This window comes from Platalea leucorodia, assembly GCF_965183815.1.
Source record: "Platalea leucorodia genome assembly, chromosome: 7".
In the NCBI taxonomy this organism is placed as follows: domain Eukaryota; kingdom Metazoa; phylum Chordata; class Aves; order Pelecaniformes; family Threskiornithidae; genus Platalea; species Platalea leucorodia.
Window position 1 is genome coordinate 3221555 of NC_138829.1, and position 13145 is coordinate 3234699.

Here is a 13145-nt window from a genome sequence, read left to right on the forward strand (position 1 = left end):
GGCCGCCCGCGCATGCTCCCGCCCACGCGCGAGAGGGCGGGGCTCCGTCGGCGCAGGCGCGGCGGCCGCCCGAGGCCGCGCGGGAAGCGGGATGGCGCGCGCGGCCCGCGGCGGGGAGGGGCGTGGCGCGGCTCCCCCCGCCCCCCTGCCCCGCCCTCCCGGCGGCGCACGCGCGCTGGGGGGGGCGGCGGCGGCGCGGGGCGGGGGCGCCGCGCGCAGGCGCGGTGGCGGCGGAGGGGAAGTGAGGCGGGCGCGCGCGGCGCCTTTTCCGGCGGTGCTGGCTGAGGAGCGGCGCGGCGGGAGCCGGCCCCGAGCCCGCGGGCCGCCCTGAGGTAACGGCCCGGCGCCTCCCCCCCTTCCCCGCCCGCCGCGCCGCCCCGTCTCACGCTCTCTCCGTCCCTTTGCAGGCAGGACGCGGAGCCGCCGCCCTCTGAGCCGGCATCCATGAGCTGAGGCGCCGGGGCGGGAGCCAAGGCAGGAGCCGGGCGGAGCCGCCGCCGCCTCAGGCCCGGCGGAGGAGCGGAGCGCGGCCCCTCTTCCCGCGGCGCCCGGGCCGCGCCGCCCCGCCAGGCCTCCCCTCACCCCCCCCCCCCCCCGCCGCCGCCCCGCTTCTTCCGCAGCCGCCCCATGCGCGGCCGGCGCTGAGCCCCGCCTGCCCTTGCCCCGACACCCCCCCCCCCCCCCCGCCGGGCCGGCCCCGCTCCGCTTCGGCCCCCGCCCCGCCCGGGCTGCTCGGGTGGGTCGGTGCTCGCCCTCCGCTCCCCCCCACCCCCGACCCCGGAGGCGCCGGGCCCCTTGGATGCCGCCGAGATGGGCAAGGTGCTGTCCAAGATCTTCGGCAACAAGGAGATGCGGATCCTGATGCTGGGTCTGGACGCGGCTGGTAAAACCACCATCCTGTACAAACTGAAGCTGGGCCAGTCCGTCACCACCATCCCCACCGTGGGCTTCAACGTGGAGACGGTTACTTACAAAAACGTCAAGTTCAACGTGTGGGATGTCGGGGGCCAGGACAAGATCCGTCCCCTCTGGAGGCACTACTACACGGGCACGCAAGGGTTGATCTTTGTGGTGGACTGCGCCGATCGCGACCGCATCGACGAGGCCCGCCAGGAGCTCCACCGCATTATCAATGACAGGGAGATGCGGGACGCCATCATCCTCATCTTCGCCAACAAGCAGGACCTGCCTGATGCCATGAAACCCCACGAAATCCAGGAGAAACTGGGCCTGACCCGAATCAGGGATAGGAATTGGTACGTGCAGCCCTCCTGTGCTACTACAGGGGATGGACTCTATGAAGGGCTGACATGGTTAACATCCAATTATAAATCCTAATGAGAGAATAACTATTTAGTCTACAAAGAATTAAAGAAAAAAAAAAAAAATAACCTACATGGCTTTCCGGAAGAATGATTCTCTACTGAAAAGTAAAACAAAAGCATCCATAGGATTATGATCACCTTTCTCCAGTTACCACCCTTTCCTTCTGCACACTTGACTGGATTCCTGTTTTAACTCTTCTTGCTTGGCGTTAGGATGCTCTAATCTCCGAATGTGACACGAACACAAGCACTAGATGCTATGGCAGACTTCCAGCAAACAGGGGAAAGACACATTGTAGACTTGCTAAGTAACTTTTTTTTTTTTTTCTCTTGATAGCCCGTACGATGGTTTGATTATTTTGGGGGATGGTTGGGGGAGGGGTACCAATTTCAGTGTATGCTTCTGGTTCTACTTTTTTGATTATATTTTTTTTTTTTCTTCTATCACTTTGCTGTAGATTGCTACTTTTTTGCATTCATGCAGAATATGTTGATAGATCTTCATCTAGTAAACTGAAAATTATGGCTTAAAATCAAACTGCAGTCTGTCTTTTTATATTAAGGACTTTTTTTAAAGTTCTGTTAATCTGTAACTAAGTAGTGACTCTCAGTCTGTCTTCATATCTCAGACTAATAATGAAACGAATTCTTGCCTACAGTGGCAGATAGCGAGAATACCATTGTAACATGTTCAAAGTGCATATCAGGCGTAATGTTAACTAGGTAATGTAAGAACTGCTTTGAAATGTCAGCTGTGAAGTTCTGAACCATACATCATGCATGAGAAGGGATGCAAATAAGTTCCCCATACTACATAGCAACCATATAGCAAATAAGACATGAATGATGTAATAGTTCCAGGGTAGATGCTGTTCAGTTTTTGTCTTGCATTGCAAACTGAAATGATGTTTAGCTGCAGTTTTTACTACTCGTGTCAGCCTCCGATTCAATGCAAGATAGGTTCCTTCCAGAAATTGCAGCAATAACGTGTAAGCGTTGCAACAAGTTTTACTTTCAGTCACAGATGTTGAGGCAAAAATTCTAGCACCGACTTGCCTGGCTTGCGATCGAGACAAATTGCTTTCATCTCAAGGCAGTTGGAGACATCTAAATCTTAAAAGGATTTCTGATTCTTTCTGACATGCATGTTGTGGAGAAAGAAAATTTTTTTTTTTTGTAGACTTCCGAAGGGGCAAGTTCCGTGCTAAGCTTTAATTGAGCTGGGTAATTCTGACATCTGAATAATAGCCATTTTGAGGAAATAACTCGTTGGTTTAGTTTTCCAAGGCTCGACTGAACTCACGCAGGTAGTCGCAGGCTTCGCCATCCGTCTCGGTAGCCGGTTGTTGCTGTCGTCCTGGAGGAAGGGAACTATGTTGGATGTCTGAAGCCCATTGAGTAACTACTAATGAGAGCGGGGAGGAGAGAGAGAGAGAGAGAGAGAGAGTATACGACTATGAATGTAAACTTCCATAATTAGTTCTTAAAGGGCAAGCAGCTCATTTGCCATATCACAGTTTGCAGATGTGACTGGCAAAAAAAAAAAAAAAACCCAACACCCAGAGCAAGTATTAGTATAAACTCGCAATCAAGTATTAATGCTGGGTGCAAAACCCATTAAAGCAGCTGGTTCTTATTCAGCCTTAAGGATTAACTTCAGATTTCCTCAAGGAGTTAAACTCGATTGGGGAATTCTAGGAATGTATGCTACAAAACCAGAAGAAAATGGCTTTTTTTTTTTTTTCCTTTTTTTTTCTTTTCCAAGGATATGAGTTTTACATGAAATCGGGGGCATTACACTACATTTCTGCAGTGTTGACTCTGCATGCTAAGTACATTGTATATGGAGCTCTTACCAAAGATGTATGGGAAGATAAAAATACCGAATCCGCTTCTGAAATTGAATGCTTTGGACCACTTAAAAGTTCCTTTAGAATATGGTTCCAAAAGCCTCGATGGGGGTTGCAAATGGGACTGGATGGGGTCTTGAGGCTAGAAGATAGAGCACTGATTGACTGGAAGCCTTCCGAAGTTCAACAGAGTCTGCAAAGGCTTCACGTAGAACTCTGAAATCTCAGCTCTAAGGAAGAGGAGGTGAGATTTTTTTTTTTTTTCACTCAAGGCTTTTTGCCGTTGCTCTATTTTCTAGCTTTTTTTTTTTTTTTTTTTCTGTTGATGTAACTTAACAAGTAGTGTGGTGGTATAAAGACTAAAAATACAAGAATATGGTTACTGTTTTCTTCTGGAGCATAAATAAAATAGCCAAGCACAAAGTAAATGCCTAAACTGGAAAACTTGAAGCTCTATTAATGGTTGTTGAACTTTCTTGAAACTATTCTCAGTCAACATGAAAACTTCGATAACTTCATTTTTTGTCTAAGTTGATTTACTGTGTTTTCAAGTGCTGGGGCAGACTTCTTTGCTAGACTTTGCATTAAGTTGAATTCACAATTTTGTATTTCCTTAGTAACTTTGTTATTCTGTTTTTGTAGGTGAAAGGCAACTGATTATGCTTTGAATTTTTTTAATGTCTTGGGGGGGGGGGGGGGGGGGGAGAAAAAGTTACTGAAACATGTGGCAGCGACGTCAAAAATAAATGGCCATTGCTACTGAACAAAATACAAAGGTTTCACTTTCAACATGACCTTTACAGGTTGTAGCTGAACCTCACCACGAACTAGTGGCTCTCAGGCAGTAAACATAGCCTGTAGGACAAAGTGGCAATCTGTAAGAAATCCTATGATTTAAAAAACTAATCTGGAGTTTAAGTGCATCAATTTGTGTTCATGTGAATTTATGGAGTAAGTTTTGAATGGCGTTAATCGTGTCTGATAAGTGAATGAGTTTGTAGACTGTGATCTCCCTGACTAAAGTAAACAGGAATTTTGTGTTCTCAATATGGCTGTAGTGTTGGTAAAGAACTAATAAGCAGAAAATAAAGCAATTATACAGCGGAGCTCTCCTGGTATGTTACTTATATTTAATCATGAGAGAAACAGAAAGGGGCAATATGGTGCTGGAGTAGAGCGTTCTGCCGACATAAAGAGGTCTCTGTTCCGTATCTCACGGTTTTGAAAGCCTGTCTGTAATTCCTTTGAGACTTAGATTAGCGACTATTTTTATAAGCGGAAAGGATGATACTTCTTTAATACTCCCACTTGCAGTTAACAAATCTTTAGCAAACTTTAGTGTCAAACCGGTACCGCCTGGGCGCCGGCCCCGCGTAACTTGGGAAGGTGACCGGCTCCGTGGGAGGGCACGGAGGGACCGTCGCCGAGCGGGACGGTGCCGTGTTTCACGGAAGAAATTACTTGGTCGGAAAGGGACGATATTAGGCCAGCGTAGAAAACGCAGCGATGGACAAAAGGGTGGATGAGCGAATAGGGGTGCTCGCGGCGCGACAGATGCGACGCTGGGATGTCTTTGGTGCCTGGACGGGACGGGAGCGAGGCGATGAAAGGACGTGGGCAGGTGCGGAGGGAAGGCGCGGGGGCCGGGCGCCGAGCAGCGGGCTGGGGCGCGCGCGGCGGGCTACGGTTACCGCGACAGCTGCCGTCCCGCGGGCCCGAGGAGAGGCAGCCATGCTGCGGGACCCACCCGCCCAGCCCAGCCCGAGCGGGGCTGTCGGGCTGCTCGGGCAGGGGCTTTGCTGACGGAGGGGACGGCGGAGGCTTGGAGGTAGCACCCAGCACCCGCAGGTGCGAGGCTGAGGGGACGGCGGAGGCTTGGAGGTAGCTCCCAGCACCCGCAGGTTCAAGGCCGAGGGGACGGCGGAGGTTTGGAGGTAGCGCCCAGCACCCGCAGGTGCGAGGCCAGGCGTTAGCCGCTCGGGAGGGTCTTGTCACAAAGCGTTCGGGGACGTCATTCGGCCAGGTGGGAGCCGCAGGGCAGCCGCAATCCTCCGCAAAGCCTTTTCGTTCCAGGGTGTTTAGGCTGGGCTCTGGTCTACCTGAATGTCAGTTAAGGGTGTGGCTGTGTAAATGAATTTACTCTGACTTAATTAAGCCACTCAGAGTTTGGAGACAAAGCTCCAGAAGAGTAAACTCATGTCTCTTTCATTGTAGCAGTTAGTCATTTCTCAAAATGTCAGCACTTATCGTTTTAAATCGGACCTTTGTTACGGCAGCAGTTAGCGTGGCTCCCGAGAGCGCCCTTCCCGAGCCGTGCCCTGACTCACGCTGCAGCGGAGCGGTTTTCCCCAGCCACAGGGCCGCGGTCCTCACGGACAGGGGTTGGAAAAAATGTGCCTGCCCTCCCCAATTGGAAATTAACCCTGCTAATACGATAGCCCTCCCAAAGGAATGGCTCTGGGTTTCAAAAACTGAGTTGCATCGTCAAAACAGCTGGCCGCAAGATCTGTGATAGCCGGTGGCTTCGCTGGCGGAGCGGGGCGTTAGTTCCCGTGTCGCTGGGAATGGGAGAAGCGGCGTCGGGAGCGGAGAACTCGCTCTGGAGCATGGCAGCAGCCTTGGTGTGGGCGCCGTGACTCAGACTTCCCGCTACCGCACGGTTGTGCTTTTTTATCTTGGACTTGTTTCTAATATCTGTCCAGCTGAAGGGCTCAGTGTGTGGCATCTGAAATCACCCCGGCTTTGCCGCTTTCTGGCAAAAAAAAAAAAAAAAAGAAAATCTTTCCCCTTGCTTTGGGGGGGAAGCGTCAGCTTTCAAGAGCTGTTGGTGAGTTAGTGGCATCTCCGCTTACTACTTCTGTTCCTCTTCCGACATCCTAACCGCGACGCCGGCACCGATGCCGCTCAAGCCTGTACGGTTCAGCCTTTAAGCAGACGCTTTCAGGACTTCAGGCCGAGGTGGATGACTGGAGCACCGCAATCCATCTCGCTTTCAAAATTTGGAGCACCGCAAAGAGCGGTGTAATTTTAGCCCTGCCGTCAGTTCTGGAGGGGCGAAGCGGGTGAGTCAGAGCCCCGCGGTGCTCGGCAGCGAGGGGTGCGTCCCCGGCAAGCGCCGCGAGCTTGCGTGAAAGGCGGCTTTTTATAGGCGGTAAAACTGGGTACGCGGCGTATTGTCCAGGAAGTCGCTCTTCTCTTGCTTAAGAACAGGTATCTCTGGCCTCCTTAAAAAAGAGAGGAGGGGAAAAAAAAAAAAAAGAGTAACGATGTGAGTCATCTGCTGAGTTCTCCAGCCTCAGAGTCTCACAGCGGTTTAACAGGCTCAGGCCCTTGCTTCGCCTCGAGAGAAATGTTTTGCCTTCCAGAGGATGGACTTCATTCCTCTGTTACTGGTTCCTTTAGTTGCGTCTTCTAGGGCAGCGTTAGTTAGAAAAACTACTTTAAGCAGGATTTAATGGGTGTCTGTTTTGTGAGAGATGGAAATTGATAACGCGTGAAACTCGGTAACGCTTGAAACCCTTGTTTTCCCATAGGAGTGTTCAGATGAGTGCAGCCTCGAGGGGGAACCACCAGCAACTCCGGGCTCGGTGTAGGTACCCCCTGTGCCCCGACTGCCCTCGGACTTGGTGAAAACTCACTCACTCAGTGGTTAAAAAGAGAAGAGAAGGAAGCCAAAGTGTAGATAACAAGCTGAACTCCTGAACTTGTTTCTGTCCCTGTGCCTGGAATGGATTCCTTGTTTGAAATATAACGGGGGTAACGCTGCCTGGCCAGGCGCCGGCTTCGTCCCAAAGTTTCTTCCCGATGGAGCGGGAGGGGAGGGGAGGGTTTCTCTCTCATCGTTGCAGGAGATGAAAACTTGTGGAAAGCTGCAGCAAAACGCCGCGTTGCGTGGCGAGAGTTGTTTGGCTGTGTTACGGGGGTGCACTCTTAATTCATGGTTTGGGGGGAAGTGAAAGACCTCGAGGCAGCCCGCGCTGCGCTTGGCTGTCCTACGCCGGCCTCGGCCCCTGCAGCTGCCGGAGAGCAGGACGGACGGGGCGGGCTGGCTGGTGGGCCTCGGGAGCGAGGGAAGCATTTTCCCGGGCTTAACTAGGACTATTTGAGAAGACTATATTGCTCTTCGCGTGCCTGAGCTGCAGCGATGCTTGTCCCCGAGCCCGCGAGGGTCCCTCAGAGGAAGGTACATCGTGGGGAGGCGGCCAGCCTCCAGCACCTGCCTGGGTCATCGCTGCTGGGGAGGGAGAGGAGGAAAGCATCCAAGGCCGACACCAGCCCCAAAATACCTCTGGCGTTCGTTTGAAGCTGGTATTCGAAGAAGAAACTCGTGACATGAAGGGCGGGAGGTGCATGGGTTTGCAGCGCCGGGGTACGGCTGCAAGGTGGAGCCGACGCCGGTCCCGGTGCTGACAGCTTCTAACTTGGAAGTAACGTTTGCTTGGCATACTTTCTCAGAAGGAGACTTTGCACTTTGCATGCGTGGAACGTGGGGTTGCGTAGTCTTCGTGCTGTTAATATTTGCTGTTTCTGCCCTGAGGAGCTTTCTACGTTTTCCTTTTGAAAAGAGGGGGCTGTTGTGGAGCAGGCGCTAACCCCGTGGCTGTTAACTTCCAGCTGCCGCCCATCAGCGGACCGAGGTGCGCTCGTGCAGTTATCCCATTAGCTTAACATCTGCCAGAACGCCCTTTCCCCACAGGGGCTGGATTAGTCTGGAACTGACCCAGCTCTTTGGGAAGCTTTTCCTATCACGTACTTGTGGCTTTCAGTCTGCTGCCCCAACCACAACCGAAGCCAGCGCCTGTTTCTCACCGTAGAGAGGAAGCTTTTGCAAGCAGAGCAGTGATTTGGCTCTACCTTTCCCTCCAAAGCAAGTCTGTCTAAGTGTTCAAATTGCATCGTGTTTAAATGTTCAAATTACATCCTATATATCATGTAGCTACTCGTATTTTCGATCTAAAGGGTTGTTGACCTGCACTGGGCTGGTTTTCATGTCAGCACTGAAAATAAAAGCATTTCAAGGGGGAGGCGAGGGGCAGCAGCAGGACAGATGCTGCTTGATTTCTTCTTGCTGCCTGATACCAAGGTTCGGGACAAGCTTCCCCAGCACACCTGCTAGCTGGAAGATGAGCCAGGCTCAGCGAGGGCCGACGTGAAAGTCGCTGGCATCCAGTGCTGCATTGTGGAAGGCATTGAATCGCTGCCAACGAGTTGTCCCTGGATCTCGCTCTGGCTCATCTTACAACCTTGGACTAGTTAATGAGTGCAAAGTCCTCCAGCCCTTGCCTCCAAGCATCTTGAGTATGTGGCGCGTGTGAGCCAGGGTCGCCGTCGGCCGGGCTGGGATGCTGCTGCCCGGGCGCTGGCGATGCTCCTGGGCTGCTCCTGCCAGGCTCCTGCAGCTGCAAAGGCACCTTTTTGCCTCAGAGCTGCTTCTGGCCACTGAGCTGCAGCTTTCTGGCCTTTTTTAGGGAGGGATGGGAATGTTTCAGACCAGGATAGGGATACGTTCTCCCTTAAGTAATGCTGTCTGCAGCCTTGCAGCTGCAATCTCAGGATCTCAGCTCCTGCCTTACCTGTTTGGCTGATACCTAGTAAAGAAATGACCGCCTGCATTTTCCCCTGGATAGGAAGTTACACCCTTAAACACAGCACCAAAGCTTCCCAACTTTTGTTTCCATCATGGACCTTATTAATGATTTACGAAGGGGGATGCATCTTCCCCATGAGGACGAGCTACAGCTTTTCACCTCGTTTGAAGCCGCACATGGGTTTCCTTCAACCGAGGCCTCCTGAAACCCCTTGCTTCCACACTATGCTTGCTTTTGCTCGTGGTTGCCTCTTCACCACGCGGCGTCCCCCAGCCCCGCCGTGCCGTGGGGGAGAAGGGGCTCCGCAGCTTCTCCTTCCCCTCCTTCACGTGCTCCAGCGGCTCCCGGTCCTCCCGGAAACGCTCCAAGTAGTGAAACTGGTTAATCACGTTGACGCTGAAGGAGTGCTGGCATCCGAGCGGGATCTGTGGATTAACTCGTTCCGCCCGGTGTTTGCCAACTTCTTGGCAGCCTGATGCATTATTCAGCAGCCACGCTGCTTTTGGGCCTTCGGAAAAACTGGAGCTTCCCAACACTTGAGGGTTTTATGAACTGACGTCTCTCCGCCGAAGGTCGCAGCTTCCTCCTCTCTTGGATTGCTAATGAACCGCAGGCAGCTTAACGCCGAGACCTGGAATATTTTGCTGCCGGTTCCCGTAGTCTGGAGAGGAGGCTTAAGGCAAGCAGGCTTACTCCTGAGCTCTAACCCACCTCCCAGCGACCGCCTTTAAAAAAGAAGCTGCTATTTAAGGCATTGGATCTGTGGATGTGTTTAACATCTGCCAACTCCCCAGCATCCCCAGGTTGCCAAAAATGTGCACCGCGGCACCAAAGGCAGCTCCGGGACAGCCGCGCCGCAGCTGCGTGGGTACAAACCAGCCTGCTTACAAACCTGCAGTTCAAGCCGGGGCGCTTGCAGATGACAGATAGGGAGGGTGAGGTGACTAATGAAGAATAAATATCCTGTTGCGCCCTCCTCGTAGGCAGCGATGTCTCAACACACCGATGGCAGAAACGGGGAGGTGGGAGGTGGGGCACAGCCGGCTCCATCAGCCCTGCTTTTCTTTTGCCTCCAGGTGTAAGAGAAAAATGGGGTAAGGCAGAAGCTGGCATGGCTGGGATGCTCCTGGGGGAGGCAGGGGATGGGGGCTGCGCGGAGGGTGGTGGGGACGGGAGGGTGACGGGGACGGGAGGGTGACAGGTACCGGGCAGAGAGGCAGAGCAGTGCCTGGGGGAGGCTCGCTCTTCCTCAAACACATTTATGTCCATTGGTTTCAATAGCAAAACCTGGATTGCTGCATCCTTTCCCACACTGCGATGACACCTTTGAGTTTACGCCAGTGGAAGGCATTTGCAGGGCCATCAGGTCCGAGATGACAATTTTCCATCTTCTCTGATTTTTCAAGGTACTGCAGAGTTGTTGTTGTCAAAGCCTCTTCCCCGTTTTGGAAACATAATTGAAATTATGCAAATGCCGGTGCGGCACCAGTGAGTGAGCGATGCGCTTAACGCCCCGGCGCAGCACCGCTCCGACGTGAAGCTGTTGTAACGCGAAAGCCCCGCGCCAGCCGGGGGGAGGCTGGGGGCTCGGCCCCGCTCCTGCCGCGGCTCCTGGTCCCACCGGCACCGGCGCCTGCGCCGAGCATCTGACCCTGCTCCGATGATGCTCAGAGCTCACTGCATTCATGCCGAAACACCCGATACGTGGTGGGGTGTGAGTGCGGGGATGGTGCCTGGATCTGGTTACGGTTCAGACCTGGGATATGGTTCGGGCATTGCCCTGCTGAGCTGGCCCCGAGAGGGAGCGAGCCCCGGCTGGGTGAGGTGCTCGCAGCCACCCTTCGGCTGGGCGGCACCGAAGCTGCGCCGGTGCTTTGCAACTCAGCCGCGATGGTCAGCGGCGGGAGAGGCGATGAATAAAGTCTTAGGGAGAAGCTGGCTGGGTGGCATCTTGAGCGTCCTCTTGGAGCGGGATCCTGGGAGGGGCTGCCGACGCAAAGGCAGGCCCTCGCGGTGCGCAAAGTCCTGCAGAGAGATTTGCAAGAGGGAAGAAGGAGGATTTTGCCAAAATAAAAGAGCTTCCCCCCCACACCCATCTAGGCCTTTCCAACCACACGTCCCTCAGCGGTTCCTCTTTTAGCACCGCGTCTCCCAGAAAAAAAAAAAAAAAAAGTGTTGACTGCAGCTTTTCTGGAGGCTGCAGTGCTCTCGCGTCGCTTAACGCACAGCTTTTCCCCGGCCTCCTTCCCGCTGCGGTTCTTAGGCTGAATGCAATCTTTTCCGGTCTGATCGCATGGCCAAGGAATGTATGTGCATATACAGTGTGTGTCTGGAGTAAGTTAAGTGCCAGCAGCGAGGCTTTCGTGAGCAGCACGGAGGAAAAAATGATGCCCAAGTTGCTGCTTCCCCAGTTCCCTTTGGCTTTGGGACGTCGATCCGGCAGGCGATGGGCTGCTCCGTCCCGACCTCGGCCTCTCCGCCTGCGTCGTGGGTGCATGGCAGCGATCTCTGCCTCTCCACGGTCAATAAAATCTTTGCCAACTGGAACAAAAATATTAAATCCGGTTGGCTTGGAAGGTAATGCCGGCTAATAAATAAACGGGGTTGGAAAAAAAACCCTGGGTGATCCAGCGCTGCAAACAAGCATGTCATTCAGTGCTCCCTGCGAGACACCGCGGGAGGGTGCGGAGGGTGACGGTAGTAATTAAGCAAGCAATTAATGCTAGACGTGAAGCTGCCTCCCAAAGACACAAGGAAATCCAGACTACAGCTGTGCTGGCGTTGCTTGTCCTGGCAAAGCCCCTGCCCGTGCTGGGGGGGGGGGTTGCACGTGGCGCCTTCGTTTGCGGGCTCCTGGTCCGTATTTAAGGAGAAGCACCAGGTCGGGGGCTCGGCATCCCCCAGTGCGTCCAAACCTCTCCGTCAGCTTTGGTGGGATCTGTGCTGCCCGCTCCCTCCCACCAAAATGGGCCTGGAAAATGCCATCTGGGGCGGAGGAGCGGGAGGACCAGCAGCTCTTCCCTGCTGCCAGGGCTGGGCAATCCAGCGCAGCGGTGCGAGCTCCCCGAGCATCTTTCCACACCGGCTGCTTTGTCAGCTTGGAGCTCTTGGGAAAAAAGAGCGGGATGATGTTTCTGTAGCGGAGCCAACATCTAACGCACTCCGCTTGGCTGCAGGCCGAGCGTGGGGCCGTGGTCAGGCACGGCACTGGATGCAAAATGCCTTTAAATGTAGCTCTAAATTAGATCTAAATCTAATTCTGCGCGCTGGGGGTGAGCTCACCCGCCCCCTGCTCCGCACTGCTGGCGGCGACACGGCACGCTGCTGGAGATGGCCGATGGCCGCTGGAGCCCGGCGCAGCAGCACCAGCATGGCTTTTGCCAAAAAGCCTGTCGGCGGGTCTCCGTGCATCCCCGACCCAGTCCCTGCAGCAACAAACGAAACCGGGGGAGAGCGGCTGGGAAAGCGAGCGGGGCCGCGGCGGCGGGACCCTTTCTGCACCCGCTCCTGCCTGTGGGCGTCCGTCTGGTTTTTGTATTCACATCGCCCAACCTAATGTCCCCCTGACAGCAACACGCAACCATGAAAGCCACCCAAATGCTGCTTTCTGCCTTTGCACGCTGTAAGTGAAAGCGAAAAAAACCCTGCGATGACTGCTGCTAGCTTAAATTGCAAAGGTGTGTGTGTATATATATATAAATAGATTGCAAAGTTATATATATATGTATATATATATATATAAATAAATTGCAAAGGTTTATCTACATTGGTGTTCAATGGGTGCCCAGCTGAAAGCATCCCTTTCTTGGGATGCTGAACCACTGCCGGTGGCTGCAGGGAAGCTGGTCCTGGCTAAAACCCTGGAGGAGATGGGGACATTCGTGAGCCGGGACTGCAGAGCCCGACCTGGTCCTGCGCAGACTTCCCAAACCTGAGGCTGGTGACGCCTGTTTGGACCCGGTGTTTTACTCTGGGGCAAAACCTTCACGCTCAAGCCACAGCACCCCCTTTTCTGCTTAAGCTAAAGGTCCTTTATGCTGCTGGATGGCTGCTGGGGGGGCTCACGGCAAGGAAAAGGGGTCCTGACGTGGCTCCTGGTGCTGTCGGGTGATTTTTTTGGGCAGATACACCATCCTCACTTGGTTTGTGGGAAACTCAGGGACTGGCTCTGGGTGCTTCTGCCCTTTCTTTACACGAGTGTGAAGCCTCGGGAGCAACCCCCCCACCACCTCTGCAGCCCTGTCTCCCTGGCACCAGCCCCCTTCTTCCCAAAATATCCCCTCCACAAAGCGCTCACAGCTCCGACTGCCCCGGCAGCATTGGCAGGGCGTTGCCTGCAGGCCTTTCCACTGAATTATATATAACACTTGGGTTTGGGTTTT

At 53.8% G+C, this 13145-nt stretch overlaps 1 protein-coding gene across 2 annotated transcripts; it reads left to right on the forward strand.

Annotated features, from left to right (window-relative positions):
• Nucleotides 1-235: 235 nt before the first annotated feature.
• ARF6 (ARF GTPase 6) lies at nucleotides 236-4281 on the forward strand. 2 transcript variants are annotated; one of them, XR_014228910.1, is made up of 3 exons: nucleotides 236-332; nucleotides 408-1633; nucleotides 3091-4281. XR_014228910.1 is itself a non-coding variant. In XM_082318515.1 (2 exons), exon 2 carries the CDS (start codon nucleotides 811-813, stop codon nucleotides 1336-1338), a length of 528 nt encoding a protein of 175 aa, XP_082174641.1. In that variant the 5' UTR covers nucleotides 236-332; nucleotides 408-810; the 3' UTR covers nucleotides 1339-4281. The 2 variants fall into 2 exon arrangements, 1 of the variants encoding a protein (XP_082174641.1); XM_082318515.1 differs by having other exon boundaries at nucleotides 408-4281.
• The last annotated feature ends 8864 nt before the right edge of the window (nucleotides 4282-13145 follow it).

Excerpts from the sequence above, each read along its gene's own strand:
- ARF6 (XM_082318515.1), top strand. The coding sequence starts at position 811 with ATGGGCAAGGTGCTGTCCAAGATCTTCGGCAACAAGGAGATGCGGATC.